This window comes from Heteronotia binoei, chromosome 3 (assembly GCF_032191835.1).
Source record: "Heteronotia binoei isolate CCM8104 ecotype False Entrance Well chromosome 3, APGP_CSIRO_Hbin_v1, whole genome shotgun sequence".
Taxonomy (NCBI): Eukaryota; Metazoa; Chordata; class Lepidosauria; order Squamata; family Gekkonidae; genus Heteronotia; species Heteronotia binoei.
In genome coordinates this window covers 59,853,848-59,873,202 of record NC_083225.1, presented here as the reverse complement: position 1 = coordinate 59,873,202, position 19,355 = coordinate 59,853,848, and the positions used below count along the sequence as shown (strand labels likewise).

Here is a 19,355-nt window from a genome sequence, read left to right as displayed (position 1 = left end):
GCCCTTGCTGATCCAAGCTACATAAAGGAGGACACATTAAACATGTACGACAATGTATTCAATCAAAATGAGAAACCATGTGATTTTATTCACAATAAATGGGTGATATTTTTCCCACGACAACACTAATTTCTGCCCAAGTTCTGTCTTGCCTTATAAGCACTTTAGCTCTATCTCCCCAGTCTCTCAGCCTGCCATTTCAAGCTTGTATGAGAGGTTTCCCACCCTACCCCCACAACTAAACATTGGTCTTTCATTTCTTTCACTTTGGCTGACCTGTTTTTCATCATTCTGTGACTGAGCTCTTGCCCTTGGCATTTACAATGTTTAATAATAGTCCAACACATCAGAGATACCCAAGCTTACAAATAGGATAGTCATCTAGAAACACATGCTACATAGATTTGTAAGGCATGCTGAGGGGGAGAATTTAAACAGAAAAGGCCAAAAAGGTTTTATTGTAGGGTGAACTAAATCATCATAATCTAACATTATGTTGTTGTCCTCAACTGTAACAACATAGATTACCTCAGTTGAATTGACCTTTAATGTTTTTACTCCATTACTGCATATACATAATACCTCAGCAGAAACCATCATTTTCTTCCTAAAATGGCATCATAAAGTTTTCCAGTTTTCTTGATTTTGATCTCCTTGAAACCAACTGCTGTAAGGAGTGCACTGTATTCAGTGGATGTCCGTTCTTTTCCTTCAGTCTGTACAAGCATATTGAGGGAATAGAGCTGGCTTTCAAGGGGCCCACTTTTGTCTTCCTTCAGGAGTGTTTCAACCAGTAACACTCCACCACCTAGTTGGGACACACAATGTATAAAGCTAGAATTTTAAAATTCAGTCCAGTGTTGCAGTTGTTAGAGTATTAGACAAAGCCTAGAGAGCCTAGTTCAAATTTCCATTCAGCCATTAAGCGCATCAACCAGTCACTGCCCAGCTGACTGTTGTGAGGATAAAATGAACTCCTTGAAGGAAATGTATGATAAAAATGTGATAGGGAAATGGGGCTTACTTATTTGCCTAGATGCCTGTAACATGTCTGGTGGAATAATTACCTTAGTTGTCTTGAGAACAGACTGACTCCGTGGCATGAATTTTCAGTGGCTCAGTGACAGATACATCACATACAAAAGGCCCCAGCTTCAGTTCCTGATCTCCACATTAAGGTTCTCAAGTAACAGGTGTTGGGAAAGACCTTTCTCAATCTGAGACACTGGAGCGTCACTGCCAGTCAGAGCAAATGGTACTAAACTAAATAGATCAATGGTCTCTCTGGCTATAAGGCAGCTTGATATCCTCCAAGTCTTAAGGTTTAAAAAACTGCCATATGGAATGGGGACCATATCTTTCACAAATGAAAGCTCAAAATTCCCTTGGGCACTTACGGACCCAGGAAGGTGTGCCTGGACAGAATACTTTTGATCTGTAGGAAACAGTTGGAGATGGTTTTATTTGGAACTGCATTTGATTGAGTTTACTAGCAGTCATGAATTGTGATTTTAAATTTTGGGTTATGTCTTTTATTTTTTGTATGTTACCTATACTGCAAGCCACCTTGAGCTCCATAAAGAAGAATGAATGTTTTAAATAAATAAACAAAATTAAAACTATGATTTGGAAGTACTGGAGTTGCTTTCTTGTAAAACTTGTAATTGTTAATCTTTTTAAACATGTCCTTGCATACTACAGACATATAAATTAGAAACTGCTTATATAAATAACTCTTTAGGTTAATTCTACCAACAGGCATTGATGGTAGACAGGAAATCTTTAATTTTCCTATCTGATTGCACGTTGCATTCAAAGGCAAGGCAGGACCTGACTTTGACAGTTCTGCTGCTTCCCTAGAAACCAGTGAATGCTTGACCAGAACCTAGAAAAGCAGGAACCTGGTGGAATCCAGGAAAGCAGAAGCCGTTTGGTCTGTTTACCTATTCTTTGTCTCCTCTGCTTATCTTACTTCTTCTCCAATGGTTAATTAGTCCTGCTGCAATTTACCTCAATCTCCAGGGACAGTTGACTGCTGCAGCAGAGATAAGGAAGGAGAAGCCCTCCCCTCCTTTCCTTATAGCTTTCCCTATTTTTCAGGAAGGTGAGTTAGACATTTTACCCATTGCATACAAATACCTACCCATTTTGCAAGCTTTCTGCACTTTTGTGAGAAGCTGTACACATTTCTCATCTGTCCAGTCATGGAGGATCCTTGCTAAAATATACAGGTCTGCCTCAGGAATTGAGTCTTTAAAAAAATCTCCTGTTCCAAAAAAAAGGGAGGGGGAAAGATTTCTGATTAAATGGAACAAGAAAGTATAAAATGAAACAAAACTAGCTAAGAACAAAAGAAATCCACTGGTTTTGCTTCCATAATAGTACAGCCATTAAAACAGCCATTTCCCCCCCTCTGACTTGCTGGAGGATAAGCAGCATCATAGTGTAAGCCACAAGTAGTCAGTTTGCCAGGCACTAAAATATGAACTGTTGCTTTTCACAAAAAAGGAAACCACAAGTTCTTTCCGTTTTAAGCTGTATTACAGACTGCCTTTCTTGTGATTAATTTTTAGCAGAAGGAGTCAAACTTTATGCATTCCTTGTTCTGTTTACCCATAAACTTCCAAGATGGGGCCTGATGAAGACACAAACACACAAGAGGGAGAACTGTGCATACAAAGGCTGAGCACCATGTAGCACCAGCTGCTTCCAGTGTCCAAGAGCCAAGCCATGTCCTTGGGCTTGTTTCTTAAGCACTGAGAATTGTCTGCAGCAATAAGTTAGGCATCTGGATGGCCATGCATGCTCCTTCTTTCAATTCAGGCTGTAATGAAGAACACAACCTAGCATCTATACTTGCCATCAGAAGTGGATGTACTTTTCCTACAGTCTTGACTTTAACAAATATTTAAGCCTTTAAGGAAGTGTATCAAATACTTCCAATCAGGGCTTTTTTTTGTAGCAGGAACTCCTTTGCATATTAGGCCACACACCCCGGATGCAGCCAATCCTCCAAGAGCTGACAGGGGTTTTAGTACAGGGCCTACTGTAAGCACCAGGACGATTGGCTACATCAGGGGTGTGTGGCCTAATATGCAAAGGAGTTCCTGCTACAAAAAAAACCCCTGCTTCCAATCATCGGAGGAAAAATTTCTGAGTTAGAAATTACAGGGTATACTATAGTATGAAACTGCTTTCTACAGATGGGGAAAGGAATACACAGGGGGAGCAGAACATACTTATTATCTCTGAAACAAAGCATACTGTGAACATGACCCCAGAAGAAGCCACGAAAGCAATGCTAAGCATGACTACTTGGATGCAACCTCCATTTCATTCATTGGGGCTAACTCCCAGGAAAGTGTTTTTAAGGACTGCATCCCAAGTTTACCTTCATGAAAACGGATCCGGCTTTCCTCTGAAGACACAAAATGCTTCTTTGCTGTTTGTACCACTTTGGGTAGGTCAAAAATGGTGACTGTACAATTTGGATACAGTGACACACACTCCTGAGCCAAGGCACCAGCCCCACCTTTTCAGAGAAAAGTACAAATTAAATTCACACCATGCACTATATTCTGCTGTGACACTCCTTTGGGATTTGGTTGAACTAATTAGAATGCATGAAGAACTTATTTTCCTTTTTCATGTGACTAATGTAATGTCCAATGGGGAACTCAAATCACTGGCAAGACATGCTACTACCAAACATATATGGAACTGGTGCAGGGAAGATAAATTTCTTCATTCAATATTTCACCAGAAATATGAAGAAAAGAAACATGCTAATGCATGGATCCATAGTCTAGAATGCTTGGAATATCCCAGTCTTCCAGGGAAATGTCAGGTGTGCCCTTGACACATTAGAGCAGTAGCACCCAACCTTGTTGAAGTTGTGGGTACTTTTTAGATTTTAAGGAAGTGTATTGATTGTGACCAATGATCATAAAATGCATATTTGGAGTGGGGTATCCAGCAAACACAGCACAAATACTATGAGAGTAGAGGGCCAGTCACAATGACGGAGACAGCAGTCACAATGAGACAGCAATTTTTGAATGCATGCTTTCCTGAAGACACAAAGTTGATTCCCTCCCAGGGCCTTCTGAAGCACCTTGTGCTCCAATGAAGAAGGGGAAAGCCATGATAAATTCTTTGGTTTGGGAAAGAAGCTATTTACAAAAGGCAGAAGTGAGCACCAGAGACACATGGTCAACACGTTGTGGGATCACTTTTTTACAGCAAGCAGTTAAAGGATCTTTATAATGTGCATATACTTCATTAGAGTATCTCAGTAAAAGACCGAACTGGAGTATGAATTGTTACAATTATGTCCAAGAAATAGCACATTTTTACAGTTAGATCCCATGCTACATAGATAAGGAGTTTCTACATGGACCAGAAAATACTTAAATTGCTCTCCTGATGGGATGGGGTGGGGAACCTAAGTGTGTGGAATTGAGTTCACAGCAAATCTCTCCATATCTAAGAAATGAAGGTAATTGAAAATTCTGAAGGAACTTACCTCCAAGGTCATAAATCATAGTGAAAGGGGCAAGATCAAATGCTGCTATCACATCTTTGCCACAAATGCTCCAAATCACATTCAAGCCAGACATGAATTTTATCATTTCTTCCTCTGATCTAGACATTCCAAGTTATATTTGCAATAAATTTATGGCATAAATCCAGAAGGTCTAACATTAAGTAAAGACACACAGTTAATCCTAATCCTAAACTTTGTGTACATGTAATGTGAGCACATCAAACTTGAAACAGTATGTGTATTATAGGGACTTGGTGTGGGTCTAACCAGGTGGTCCCTAGTATTCTCCTGGAATTGCAGTTGATCTCCAGACTAGAGAGATCAGTGCCTCAGAAGAACAACATAGAACATATTGGATTTATATCCCACCCTTCACTCTGAATCTCAGAGGCCCCGAGTGGTTTACAGTCTCCCTTTATCTTCCTCCCCATTCCAGCAGCTGCATCAGGAGGAGTGGGGAATCAAACCTGGTTCTGCCAGATAAGAGTCAGCACACTTATCCAATACAACAAACTGGCTCTCAGGAGGAAATGCCAACCTTGGAAGGTGGACTCTATGCTTCTTCCTTTCTCCAGGAAGTCCAGGTGGACTCTATGCTTCTATACCCTTCTATGCTTCTATACCCTTTCCAGACAATACTCCCAAAGCATCCAAACTTTTCCCAAGATGGTGTTGACAACCAAGGCTTCCCAATCCTCATGTCCCAGCAGGGGATCCTCTGGTTTTACAGGCTTCCCCCTGCCCCCAGCCAGCTGGCCGGTGGGGGGAAGCCCCGCCCCCATAGTCATCATGTACCTCTAGAGCTCGGGCAGGTTTAGAAACCTGCAAACAGACCCGGTTTAAAAATGTGTGCCCTTAAAGTTGAGTAGGAAACAGGAAGTGCTTCATGGGGAAGGGTCAGCAGCAGTTTTGTCAGAGCACAGACCCTCTGTTTGTTTTGCTTTCATTTTCAGAGCAAGTAAAGTTGTGGAGGAACCATACCCAGTGTATGTGTGAGAGAGAGAGAGAGAGAGAGAAGGAGGGAGGGAGGGGTCAGGAGATTCCCTGGTTTGGAGACCCTCCCCCCGCTTTAGAAATGTCTATTGGGCACTCTATTATTCCCTATGGAGAACGATTCCTATAGGGAATAATGGGGAATTGATCCATGAGTATCTGGTGCTCTGGGGGGGGGAGATGTTCTTTGAGGTAGAGGCACCAAATTTGCAGTGTAGCATCTGATGCCTTTCCTCAAAACACCCTCCAAGTTTTAAAAGGATTGGACCAGGGGGTTCAACTCTATGAGCCCAAAGAAGGTGCCCCTATCCTTCATTATTTCTAATGGAGGAAAGGCATTGAAAAGGTGTGCAGTCCCTTTTAATGTGATGGTCAGAATTCCTTTCTGAGTTCAATTTTACTTGTTCCAACCTTGCTCATGACTCCACCCCCAATGTCTCCTGGCCCCACCCCCAAAGTCTCCTGGCTCCACCCTTAAAGTCCCCAGATATTTCTTGAATTGGACTTGGCAACCCTATGACAACCCTAGCTTGATGTGTACTAATTATTTGTCAGCTGGAGACACCTGCCTTGGTGCAATTTTAGACCTCATTTGCTACTTCCATCACATTTGAATCTGAATTGTATAGGTCCTTCCACTGCCTGTGAGGACTCTCTCACTTCCATACCAAGACTGATTCCATACTAAGCTTGTTCCGGTGTTGGAGCTCTTTTCCCCCCAACACTTCCATTGATTTTGCACAAGCTGCCACACTGCAGTGACTTGGCCAGTCTCTTTCCTGTGGCAAGTAAGATCCTCTGAAAACTGGTTTCTGCTTATCATAGGAAAGAGGTGGGTCAGGTCACAGCCACCGGCCAGCTTGTGTGAAATTGGATGGAAGTGTCGGGGGGGGGGGGGAGAGCTCCGATGCTGGAACAAGCCTAGTGGGGAATCAGTTCAAGTGTTTGTCTGGCTCAGATGCTGATGGGATGTGGTCTCCCTCCCCGCCCCCAATTTCCACAAAACAACATGGTGCTTATTCTTGGTAAGATATTCATTTTGATTGCAGCTATTCTACCCAACAATGACAAATTAAACTTATTCCATTTTAATGTCTTCATCCATTTTACGCCATAACTTCTCATAATTATTTTTAAACAGATCAATATTCTTCATTGTTATCTCCACCCCTAGGTATTTTACCTTAGAGGTGACTTCACAAACCGTTAGTCTCTGTAATTCTTGTTGCTTGTTCATCCACATATTTTTACACAGAATTTTTTTTAGTTTTCTCTATTAATACAAAGTCCCGCCAACTCCCCATACTCTTGTATTTTAGCTAGTAGCAAAGGTGTAACTTGTATGGGGTTTTCATTTATAAACATTATATCAGCAAAAGCTCTATATTTGTAAGTAAATCCTTTTATTCTTAATCCTTCTGTTTCTTTTTCTTCTTGGATCTGCATCAATAATATTTCAAGAGTCATTATAAACAACAATGGTGAAAGCAGACAGCCTTGTCTAGTACCTTTGCTAATTTTCATATCTTCTGTAAGATCTGTGTTTATATACAACCTTGCACTTTGTTCAGAATATATTGATTTTATCATTCTTATAAAGTTTTCACCCAGCTCCATTTTTTCCATTATTGCAAACATAAAGTCTCAATTTAAATTATCAAATGCTTTCTTTGCATCTGCAAAAAATAATGCTACTTCTTTTTCTGGATGTCTTTCATAATATTCTACAATATTTACAACAGTTCTAAGATTGTCTCTTATTTGTCTTTTGGGAAGAAACCCTGCTTGATCTTCCTTTATAAAGTTTATCAAATGTTGTTTAAGCCGTTCTGCCAAGATTCTTGTAAATATTTTATAGTCATTATTTAATAGCGAAATTGGTCTATAATTTTTTACGTTCGTGACATCTCTATCTTCCTTAGGTATCAACGAAGTAACAACTTCTTTCCATGTGTTTGGTACTTTCCCTTTTATTCTTATCGTATTCATCAACTTCTGCAATTTTGGTATCAACTCATCTTTAAAAGTTTTAAAATATTTAGCTGCATATCCATCAGGCCCAGGTGCTTTTCCATTCTTCATTGCATTAATTGCTGCTTCAATTTCTATTTTTTCAATTGGATCATTCAAAACTTTTTGCATATTTTCAGTTAAGGGCTCTATTTTTATCTTTTGTAAATACTCATCCATCTTCTCTTTCTTTATTTTAACACCTTTAAACAATTTGGCATAGAACTTAAAAATTCTCTTTTTATTCCCTCTTGAGTAACCACTTCTCTTCCATTTACCACAATTCTAATAATTCTATTTTTCTCTCTTTTTCTTCAAGTGCCAAGCCAAATACTTTCCCGGTTTATTTTCTCCCTCAAAGGATTTCTGCTGAAGTCTTTTCAAACTCTATTCCACTTCTTTATTTAACAAATGTGTCAATTGAGTTTGTAATATTGTAATTTCCATTAAAATTTTCTTTTTCCCTGGCCTTTTTCTCAACTCCCCTTTCTTTTTCTTTATTTCATTTTGAATGTCCAACAACTTTTTTTTTTACCTCTCTTATCTTTATTATTCAAAGTAATCAACATTCCTCTCATTACTGCTTTATAGGCATCCCAGACTGTCTGAAAGTCAATATCCTCTTTGTCATTCACTTGGAAAAAAGCTTTAGTTTCATTTTCTAAGTATGTCACTATTTCTTTATTCTGTAGCAAATTTTCATTCAGTCTCCATCTTCTCACCTTCTTGGACAATTTTGTAATCCACATTATTGGGTTATGATCAGCACCAATTTTAGGTAAAAACTCTATTTTCGTTGTTATAAGACCTAAATCTTTAGTTCCCCACAACATGTCAATTCTAGAAAAAGTTTTGTGTCTTGCAGAAACGAAAGTATATTCCTGATATTCAGGGTTAAATTTCCTCCATATATCTTCCAGATTTTCTTGTTTAACCAGTTCAAAAAAAGACTTTGGCAATTTTCCTTTTTTACTATTGTTTTTTTTCCCCTCCCGACCTGTCCAATGAGTTCTTAACTGTTCCATTAAAATTTCCCATTATCAAAACTTGGTCATAGGTCAATTCATCAAGCTGTTGTATAATGTCTTTGCACCATTAGGCACATAGAGACCCAATAACAACGTTGTTTTTCCATCTAATATTGTCTCTACTGCTACAAATCTTCCATCTTTATCTTTAAATACTGATTTTGGCTCCAATTCTTGTTTAATATAAAAAAAACACTCCCCTTTTCTTCTGTTCAGCCAATGAAAAAAATTCCACTCCCAATTGTTTGTTCCATAAAAATTTATAATCCTTTTGTTTAATATGCACTTCTTGCAAACAAATTATATTACAATTTTGTTTCTTAATCCAATGAAATGTTGCCCTTCTTTTTTGTGGTGAATTTAGTCCATTTACATTCCAAGACGATAATTTGTAATCCATCATGGTGCAAATTCTTTATTTTCTTCAAAAAATCTACACATATCCTGTGCATTTGTAATTGTAATTCTTTTCCCCTGGAGTTCAAAGCTCAAGCCTTCAGGTATTATCCATCTGAACCTCATTCCATTGTCTCTCAGTTTTTCTGTCAACTTTTTATATGTTCTTCTATCATTTATCACTTGCCTTGGCAGCTCCTTCATGATTCTCACTCTACTGTCTCCCACTATCAATGTCTTTTCAAAGTTTTTACTCATGATCCTTCCCACCATTTCCTTTGTCATATATTTTATGACAACATCTCTTGGTAAGTTATTTTTCTTGGCATAAAGTGAGTTCACTCTATACATATAGTCATACATGTTTTTAGACTCTTCAAGGTCTTCCTCTAAAAATTCTGCTATTATTTTTATTATATATTCTTTTAAATCACCATCCTCCTTTCTCAGGTACTCCTCTCTGAGTATCTGAGTCTCCATCAATTTGCAGTCATGGATTGTCACTTTTTCTTGCATTTTCAACAAGGTGGAATCATATACTTTCATTCTGCCTTCTACCTCCTGCACTTTCTTAGATGTTTCCTCAGTTTCCTTTCTGAGATCTTCCATATCTTTTTTAATCTCTGCAATATTTTTTTTCTCCGATTCATTTATCATCTCTCTCCCCCTTTCATCATTCTGGCCTCCATTGCCTCCAATTGGCTTTGCATTTTTTCCAATGAAGTAGCCCATGTACGGGGCTGCTTGTGTTCAGACATTTAAAAAACAACGAAAATTTGGACCTCACCAATTTCCAATTCGACTATCAGATTCAAAAGAGTAGGACTTGCCCTTTATAACAAGCCCAATTTCGCTGTCCTCGGAGCTCCCAAAGTCAAGATATTTATTTTTAAAGTTTTTAAAACTTCCAAAATGGCAGTCACAACTTTTTACTGCTCCTTACAATTTTCCCCCCTTTTAAAAACATCCAAGGTCCACATAAATAATATGACCAATAGTATTTAACTTCTTACCCTCTTCTCAGTTAACTCCAATAATTTTTAATGTCCCGAATTCTTTAAAAACATTGTTTTTATTTTGACCTTCCAGCAATGGTCGCCGATGTTTCTCAATGGTAGTAAATTCCTAGAGTAGGTTTTCCCTCTGCTACTTCCTGCTTTTGTTGCCACGAAGTCTCATTCACACTGGTAAGGAGATCTCACGATACTTGATGTACTTCCTGTCTTGCTTGAATGTGCTGTAAGTCTGTGACGATGGTGCTCTTTTTTCAAAACCACAAGTAGACTAAACAATTAATTCCTTTCCACTTTTAAGCACTTTTTAACACTGTCTTTTATATTTATAAAGTCCAAATTTCACCTCTTCCTCCCCTCTTCTTCCAGACTTTCTAGATTTTCCTTTCCCACCTTTTCAATTTATTCCATTAAGCTGTAAATAGTTCCTGAATGAAAGACAGTAATTTGTACCTTCTCTTCCAATTATCCAAGTTTCCACCGGTCTTGCAAAGCTTTAGATGTTTAGCAATGTCCAAGAAGGTTAGGATCCTGTTGAGCTTATGTCAACTAAATGACTCTGAAAACTTCTACAGATGATGAAAATGCAACTCTTCCCGGAGACCCCTCAAAGGAGCCCCCGCCCCCCACAGACTCCCTTTTAGCCAAGGTAAATCTCCTCAAAATTTCCTGTGCATATCTTGGACTAATCTCTGACTGAGAAAAGTAGGCAGTAGGCATTAAATGCCTTCCACTACCCCGAACAGAAGTTCCAGCCTGCTCCCATTATGAGAAGCAGCTCAGCTCGACATTTTCCTCCCCCGGAAGTCTTATATCTGCTTTACTATATCTTTTTTTGGAATGAATGCAGCAGTGCTAAGGTTGCTGCTGCAGTGGTGGGGAAGTCCAGCTCTTTCCAAGTCCCACCCAAGGAGTACTATTCTGGCCTGCAGCTGCCATTTCCTCTTACACTCTGTTCCATCACCGCAAGGAAGGGGCTTTTTGAGGTTTTTTAAATGGTCAAAGACCAATGCTTAAATAAAACCAAAAGTTTATTGGTGGCTGGGGGAAGGTGTGGCAGTTGGAGCAATTTGTGGCAGGGAAAATGCAGGGCAATGTAGCATGTAGAAGTTCTGTGCCCTTGGCTCTGAATCAGCAGCAATGAGAAAATGCCTGAGAATCATTATCAAGTGGAAGTCAGCCATGCTGCCAGATTAAGATTGCCAGGTCCCTCTGGTCACCACAAGGTTGCCAGATGAAGGTTGGGAAACTCCTGGAGATTTGGGGGTGGAGCTTGGGGAGGACAGAGGTCTCAGTGGGGTACAATGCCATTGAGTCCACCCTCTAGTCTAAAGCATCCTTTTTCTTTGTAGTCTGGAGATAAACTGCAATTCTGAGGATCCCCTGATTCCACCTGGAGGCTGGCATCCCTATATTGTCCTCACTGTCATATCCCAGCCATTCATGGGTGCCCCTGTTTTCATCTGTGATCTGTTAGAAGGCAGAGAGTTCAATTCTCAGAAGTTCACCCACTCCCCAGAGAGCTACTTTTAAAGGAATAATAAAGATATCAAGCAACCTCATTTCTACCCTCATCTCCACTATCTTGAATCTCTTCTGTTTGGCCCTAGTATCTCTCCCACCCCCATTACTAGTCGGAGTACACACACATATTAGCATAACACAGGCTGCCTGGGGCTAGCTTTGTCTCTAGTCTTCACTTACTTACTTACTTACTACTTAGTCTTCAGTGATGTCTTGTAGGTCAACATATACAAGCAAACCATTTCTCTCTTGTTATGTATTGCATCTCGCTAGGTTCTTTGCTGGTGGTGGTTAAAAATTCTTCAAACTGTGAGCAGTTGCATAGGAATCTAATGCTATGAGAATGTAAACAGACTTAAGGCAATCCACTGCAGTGCCTTTTTGAGGGCTTCAGAGAGGTTCTATGCGAAGCTGAATGTGAGAAAGATCCACCACCATCAACACTTGCCTCTCACATAACGATAAAGTCCAATCCATCACCTTGTTACACAGCAGCCTTACCTGTAAAGTGCTTCAAAGATATCATTTGATGAAACACCAAATGCTCTCTCAGATTGACTTTTTCCTTCCCTTAAATTAAAAAAAATATATTAAGATATCTAACAGATTTAACCTATCTTTTTTAACATTGATTTTTATTACATTTTACATTATAATACATTAATAATACATTTTCCCCAAATCAATCACTGCTGTAGTTACATTTTTAAAGAAAATAATGATATAAACAACAAAAGAAAACATATGTTTATGAAAATGTAAACATCTAAGTAATACAAACTATATCAAACCTTTTAGACTTTTTGCTTTTTTTTCTTTACCTAAAACAGCACATATTTAAATATAATTTAACTTCAACTCAGTTAATCAGGATTTCAGAAAAGGTTTCCAGCATTCATCAAAGCATGAGTTTCTGTAATCTCTCAGCCTCACCAGTTTGGTTAACTTAGACAGTGTGTCATTACTTATTAATCCATTCTTTAAAATTTAAATACCTTTTTCTTTTCCATTTTCTTACTATAATAATTTTTGCTGCAGTGAATATTTGTCGGCTTCTATACGTTAGTGAAACGCTACTTGGGAAGAGCCCTAACAATATAAATTTGGGATCTTTTGCAAGCTCAGGTTTTGTTATACATTTTCCACTCTCTTACTATATCTCCCATTACATTACAATACCATTCTAACTTTTCAAATGCCAATTATTTTTATTTCCTTCTCAGAATAATCTTACATTAGACATGACAGTTAAATGGTTTGGTATTAGCCCTCATTACAGGAGCAACAGGAGAGAGTCACACTCTCTCAGCCTAACCTACCTCACAAGGCTGTTGTGAGGATATAATGAAGGAGAATGATGTAAGCTACTTTGGGTCCTATTTGGGGTAAAATATGGGGTATAAATGAATCAAATAAAATAAGTACAGTGTTGCCTAAGAGGTTCCACATGTATAATGCATGTGGAGACTTTTCTGGATCCCTCCTGCCCCAGATATTTGTGGTAACTTCAGTCTATATTTGATGTGAAATGAATTATTTTTCATTATTGAACTGATTGTCCTTTCTTTTTTTTCTTTTTGCTGCAAAGACACAACTGACTTATGGTGACCCTGCAGGCAAGAAACATTCAGAAGTGGTTTGCCATTGTTTGCCTTCATGTCATGACCCTGCTATTCCTTGGAGGTCTCTCATCCAAATACTAGCCAGGGCTGACCCTGCTTAGCTTCCAAGATCTGAGCTAGCCTAGGTTATCCTGTCCAGGGATACTTTGTGCTGGACCCATAACCTACTGCATTAACTGTTATAGTTATAGTCCAATACCCACTAGTTAGCAGAGTGCTTTAAACAAAGCGACAACCACAGGAGCGTCTTTTCACCAGGTTACCCAGCTTACAAAACTACACAGAGCCATGCTGCAAGTTTAAGACTAATGGTAGTTGCTTTATTCTAGAACTACACTCTGGATAGGAAAGTGTAGAGATAGGATAGTATTCTAGTCTAACGAAGGATGGACAGAGATAGTGAGAGGCCATCTGGGTCATGGTGCCAAGACGACAGTGTTTTCGCCCTCTTGGTGCATGCAGGAGGGAAAGTGTTCGGGAGAGAGGATGAACGGAAAGAAGTTGTCCCTGAGAATACAATCTACCAGTGCTGTTTTTGAGCAGGAGCACAAAGGAATGCAGTGCTGGCTGGCTTGGCATCAGGGGGTGTAGCATAATATGCAAATGAATTCCTGCTTGGCTTTTTCTACAAAAAAGCCCTGTGTGAAACAATGGTGATGTCAGGGGTGTGGCCTAATGTGCAAATGAGTTCCTGCTGGGCTCTTTCTACAAAAAAGTCTTGCAATCTACATATCAAAGGGGACAGTGGCAGGAGAGTAAACATAGGAAGAAAACATAGGGATTGCCTCTCTGGCTATTTGACTCTCTTACCACAAAGTCTGGAGGCAGAGGACACCACCCAGTCCTTCATTTCTAACTCTATCAATTGTAAATACATATTTACTCTTCATAACGTTAAGCAGTAATAGTGTCAATCAAATCAATTATTTAATGTGGAATAGTGGGATTGCCGTTAATTCCTTCTTCTACCTTCCCATATCTATCAAACATCTGATATACATGGTTACTTCTTCTTAGTGGGGATCCATGTGTGCATGACTTCAGCCCTCTTACATGTGTCAAGTATTTATATAACAACTTAAAAAATGAAAATAAAAATAAGGAAAATATATTGATCAACATTTAAAGGTGATCAGTGCTGCATCAACAGAAAACAATTGTTACAGCTTTTCATTAAAGGTTTCATCATGTTTTAAAAGTGCAGTCTTGAGCATAGTGTTTTGTGTGTGTGTGTTAGCTGATGTCAAGTCATTTCCAGTTTATGGTGACTCTATAAATTAATGACCTCCAAAAAATGTTCTATGATACATTACACCTTTTTAAATCAATTGACACTTGTATTACAAGGGTGTAACTCTGATTCAAATGTTAGTTAGACTCTAATAAATAACTTGGACATGCTGTGCTTTATACACCTTATACATATATCTGGTGTCTAAGTAACCCCAATATATTTGAGAAGTTCTTTTTGAAAGTGATTATTTATTTTATTATATTTCATAATTTATTATATTTCATCGTTTAACCAGGCAGTTCTTAGAGCAATGTGGCATAGTAGTCAGGGGTCTGAATCCCCACATTTGAAATGAATATATCTCCCTCATTTTGCCATGGAAGTTCCCTAGGTGCCCTTGGGCAAGTCTTTCCTGTTCAGGAAACCCATGGTGGGTTTTGAGAATAAAATGAAGGTGGAGATAATGATGCTGTAAGCTGCTTTGGGCCCTTGAGTGTGATATAACTAACTAAAGAAACACATTCATTTAAAAGGCTTCTTCAAAAGAACTTTCAAGAAGGAGTATGCTTGATTTGTCTTTATTCTTCTTGTTGATAGTTACTTTAACAGTTAAAAAAAAATCATACTATAAAAGAGACTGGAATAATATTGTTTTTCACATGTGCTGCACACTTTAGCCTGAAGAAGAACCAGTGGACATCATCAAGCATCCCCCTGAGATCCACTCTGTAAATAGTGTTGTTATGACTATATTCCCTTTGGGACCATCAGATAGGTACAACCTAATAGTTTTCCTCATCTCTGCAGTAATTTTGTGCTTTGAATTACTGGCAAATGGCAACACAAGACGTGTAACACTAAACAGTCAGAAGCATTAGTAGAGCAACACTATTTGTGATCACACACAATGCATATCAGAATAATTCTCTCATAATTAAGATTCAACATCTTCATTTTTCCTGATCTGCCTCATGACACAATTCCTTATAAAGCACAATCTTTCATTATAAGGAGCTCTGAAGATACATGATATTTCTCTTGGCATCATAAACACTCTTTCCCTCACTCCTTACCTTACAGCATCTGTTAAGTAGTGCCAGCATGGATAGATGGTTTTGGAGTAGTACATCAAATTATGATACTGAGACTTTGGACTTGATTTTGTGAGGAAGAGATGGGATATTTCTGTATTTCTATAAAACACTAAATAGGAAAGAAGTAGAATCAATATACTATGTAGCAAGGTCTGTTCAGCATCTATATTTACTTTGTCCATTCTTTTGCTTGTGAGGGAAAGCAAATCCATACTGAATCTCTTTGAAAATGGGGATTATACAGGAGACTAAGCCACCATAAGATGCTTGATGGAACCATGACCAAAATAACAAGGAGGATGAAGAAAACAAGATATATTGTACTCACTTGAATCTACTATAAATAATTTTAAATATTGTCAATTTTATACTGACATCAGAGTGGCAATGTTCCACTGAACAACTCACTCATGCAGAACATTTTGCCCATTAATCCAAATTTGAGATTCACTTATAGGTGTTATGATATGTCTGAAAAAGCTAATCATTCAGACCCACTTTTCCATGACACAGTAAAATGTTATCTTTAAAAAGTAAAATGATCTGAACTACATAGTCAAATGGTCCTAATAGAATCTAAAATAGTATACTTCATGATTCAGAGGGCCATGTATCAAACTCCTTGCAAACAGCCCTTCCCAGCAGTAGTCCCCCTTGTGTTCAAATTCATATTTTTAAAATTAGCAATTTAAAAGAATTTTGAAGCAACACAAATTCTGTTGGGGGGGGGGAACAAAAGCTGAACAGTAGTGCATTCACATACCCTTGCATGCACTCAAAAGGGTTTGCTGTACCAAGGATGAAAACAAACACTTTTTTTAGAGAGCTAGAAGTGGGTTGGAAGAGGCATCATTTCCCACCATGCACATACACATGCAAACTGGCAAACACTTTGTACAGGTTTGAGAATAGGATCGGCACACATTGAGCTAGTACCTAGCAGCACCCAATACCAATGTGGCAATACCAGCTCAATCATGATCCAGGCAACGGGGCATTTTTGCAAGCCTAGCAAAACCAGTACAATGTACAGAGTTGCCTAGAAATACCAGTGAAATCACAGAGGGTCCAGAAAAACCCACTTGCACTGCAAGCTTAGAAGGAACAAAAAGTGCAGAGTCACAAATTCAATTTGCAAACCATGACCTGGCCAAAATTTGTCATGAACACATCAATTGTTTCATATTTCTGAATTCAGGAACTTCTAAAACTTGCTTAATCAAAAGATAACAGCAGGATGAGTGTATGCACCAAGGACAGCAATCTTTCTTCCATATTACCTTCAATTTTTGGAAGAAACTAGCAGATATCTCCTACTTCAGTTTGTGTACAGAGACCAAGATAGAAAGTGGTTGGTCGTACTGATTCCATCTAGACATTTTTACCTTCTCCCTTTTTGACCTCTATGATCAGGAGCTTCAAACCCACACATGCATCAAGCAGCCTCTCCATCCCTTGGAGACTGGTACCCAGCTCTTCAGCAATAGCCTTTGTGGACAAGGTCTCTTCTGACTTGCTTAACAGGTCAAAAACACCCAACTCACAAGCTGCAAACATAACCTAAAGACCAAACAAGAGGAGAAATGAAAGGTAATATGGGGTGGATCTGGCACCATTTAAATTAGAAAGGGAGACATTACAAAGGTTAACATTGTCTCACTTCAGTATTCCCCTTCTGGTCATGTCTGATGGAAATTTTGAACATTTCTTTACTAGGCTTTACAATATTCCTATCATTTTGTGGGTTTACAAAATCAATTTCAGTGACTGCAAAAGCAAGAACCAGTAAGGGCTGTTTTTTTAAAAAAAAATTGTACAGACCCACAGGTTTCTTTTTTTGCATCACTAAATAGTTCTTTAGAATGTAAAAACAAACAGAATTATCTTGCCATCTGCTTTCTTTCCACTCTGTTCGCTGGTGTAAGGAAACATATTAACCAAGACCAGATTTTTTTCCTGGACAGCACAAGCTGGTAAATGCCAAGCAACTATACGTTCTCTGTAAAAAAAATAAAAGAATGAAATACAGATGGTGGGAAAGCTACATTACTGTTTTTAGATAATGTCTTTGGTTGACGCTGATTTTTTTTAAAGTTAAAGCATGCCTTCCTTCTAGTTTAAGCATTAAAGGATTTCAAATATATAATGTTATCAAGAAAGAAAGTTGAATGCAATTGGAAGTCTGACAAATTATATAGTTTAGCCAAATTATTAATTTTAACAAATGGAATTCCCAGTGTGACAGGCAGGTTCTAAATTATTGTATTGATATATATTATTCAGATGTTGGTCAAGCTCCCAAAGCTAATGTCAGTTTCAGTTCTTTAAACAAACACAGTTCCAATGTCAAATTACAACAGTTATGATCATTAGGTTAAAATGTTTACCCCTGTAGTTCTCATGTGAAGTGTCTACTCATTTTGATCACATAACCACAGATAACTATAAGTGTTTCTTCTTAGTTTCAGTAACGTTAAGGTATTACCTGTGAGTCTTACCTTTGATATTAAAAATCCATTCTGATATTGAATTAACATCTGAAGATACTCAAGGTCTTCTGCAGAGCTCATGTTTCTGCTCTTCTCTGACAGAAATCCTCTTTCCCTTTTCATTTAAATAAGCCTCTTCCCTGCTAGCACAGATCATTTGGACAGCCTAGTTAACTATATTAATTCCACTCACTTGAATGAAATGCTCCAATCTCTGTGGGTTTAATTTGCTCCAGTTAAAGTGGGACCACTTGGAACAATTGCAGGCCACAAGTCAGAAGAATGCTTTTTTAAATCTAACAAAGGCAGCTTTGACTCTTGAAAGTTTATACCCTTGAGATCTTGCTGATATTTAAGGTGCTAATGGACTCAATTTTTTTCTTCTGTTGCAGACCAATATGATTACCCATCTGAAACTAGTTTTTAAATATGTTGCTGTAGGAATTAACTTGTCACCATTGAAAGCTTACAGTTTACAAGATTAAGTCAACTCTAACAGAAGCAATTCATATTCCAACATATTTCATTTTTAATATTTTATCAAGCCCTTGAGATAGATTAGAACAAGTTTATCTCTTTCATACAGGAGTTATTTTCCCGTAGCACTGATATACCGGCCAAGTTGTGGAATTTGTCAAGTTTTGCAAGGCACAGGTTGCCCTAGTCATTTGCTAATCACATTATGAGCCATCATGGCTATTATTAAAATAGAAATTAAGATGTGTTGCATTATTTGTTTTAGCCCAGTTTTCCAGCCTGCCAGGATACAGGATGATCTTGACAGGCTGGAAAATTGGGTTAAAACCAATAAAATTAATTTTAACAGGGATAAATGTAAAGTTCTGCATTTAGGTAGGAAAAATCAAATGCATCATTGTAGAACAGGGGAGTTTTGTCTTGGCAATAGTCTGTGCAAAAAAGGATCTAGGTGTCTTAGTAGATCATACACGGAACATGAGTCAGCAGTGCGACGTGGAAGCTAAAAAAGGCAAATGCAATTATGTGCTGTATCAACAGAAGTCTAAATGTGTATGTTATGCTATTAAAGCATAGTGGATGAAGTAGTTCCCAGATCACACAAAGTGATGGAATTGCTGCACTCTGCTTTGGTTAGATCTCACCTAACGTATTGTGTTCAGTTTTGGGTACCACAATTTAAGGATATACACAAACTAGAACATGTCCAGAGGAGGGCAACAAAGATAGTGAGAGGACTGGAGATGAAGTCCTATGAGGAAAGGCTGAAGGAGCTATATATGTTTATTAGAGAAGACTGAGAGGTGATATGATAACCATTTCCAAGTACTTGAAGGTCTGTCATATAGTGGATGTTGCAGAGTTGTTTTCTGATGCCCCAGAAGGTCAGATCAGAACCAATGGGTTGAAACCAAATCAAAAGTTTTCGG

At 38.3% G+C, this 19,355-nt stretch overlaps 1 protein-coding gene across 1 annotated transcript; it reads right to left on the bottom strand.

Moving 5' to 3' along the window:
• Positions 1-592: 592 nt before the first annotated feature.
• Positions 593-18,154, bottom strand: ASMT (acetylserotonin O-methyltransferase). Its single transcript, XM_060235108.1, has 8 exons — positions 17,959-18,154; positions 16,846-17,020; positions 15,440-15,569; positions 12,012-12,080; positions 4,526-4,644; positions 3,392-3,532; positions 2,144-2,266; positions 593-808 (listed from the first exon to the last, which is right to left on the bottom strand). Exons 1-8 carry the CDS (start codon positions 18,070-18,072, stop codon positions 597-599), a joined length of 1,083 nt encoding a protein of 360 aa, XP_060091091.1. The 5' UTR covers positions 18,073-18,154; the 3' UTR covers positions 593-596.
• Between the last annotated feature and the right edge of the window lie 1,201 nt (positions 18,155-19,355).

Coding starts and splice junctions, on each gene's coding strand:
- ASMT (XM_060235108.1), bottom strand. CDS start 18,072: ATGAAAAGGGAAAGAGGATTTCTGTCAGAGAAGAGCAGAAACATGAGC. Junction 17,021..17,958: donor ATGGATTTTTAATATCAAAG/GTAAGACTCACA, acceptor TTTGGTCTTTAG/GTTATGTTTGCAGCTTGTGA. Junction 2,267..3,391: donor CCGGATCCGTTTTCATGAAG/GTAAACTTGGGA, acceptor TTTTTGGAACAG/GAGATTTTTTTAAAGACTCA.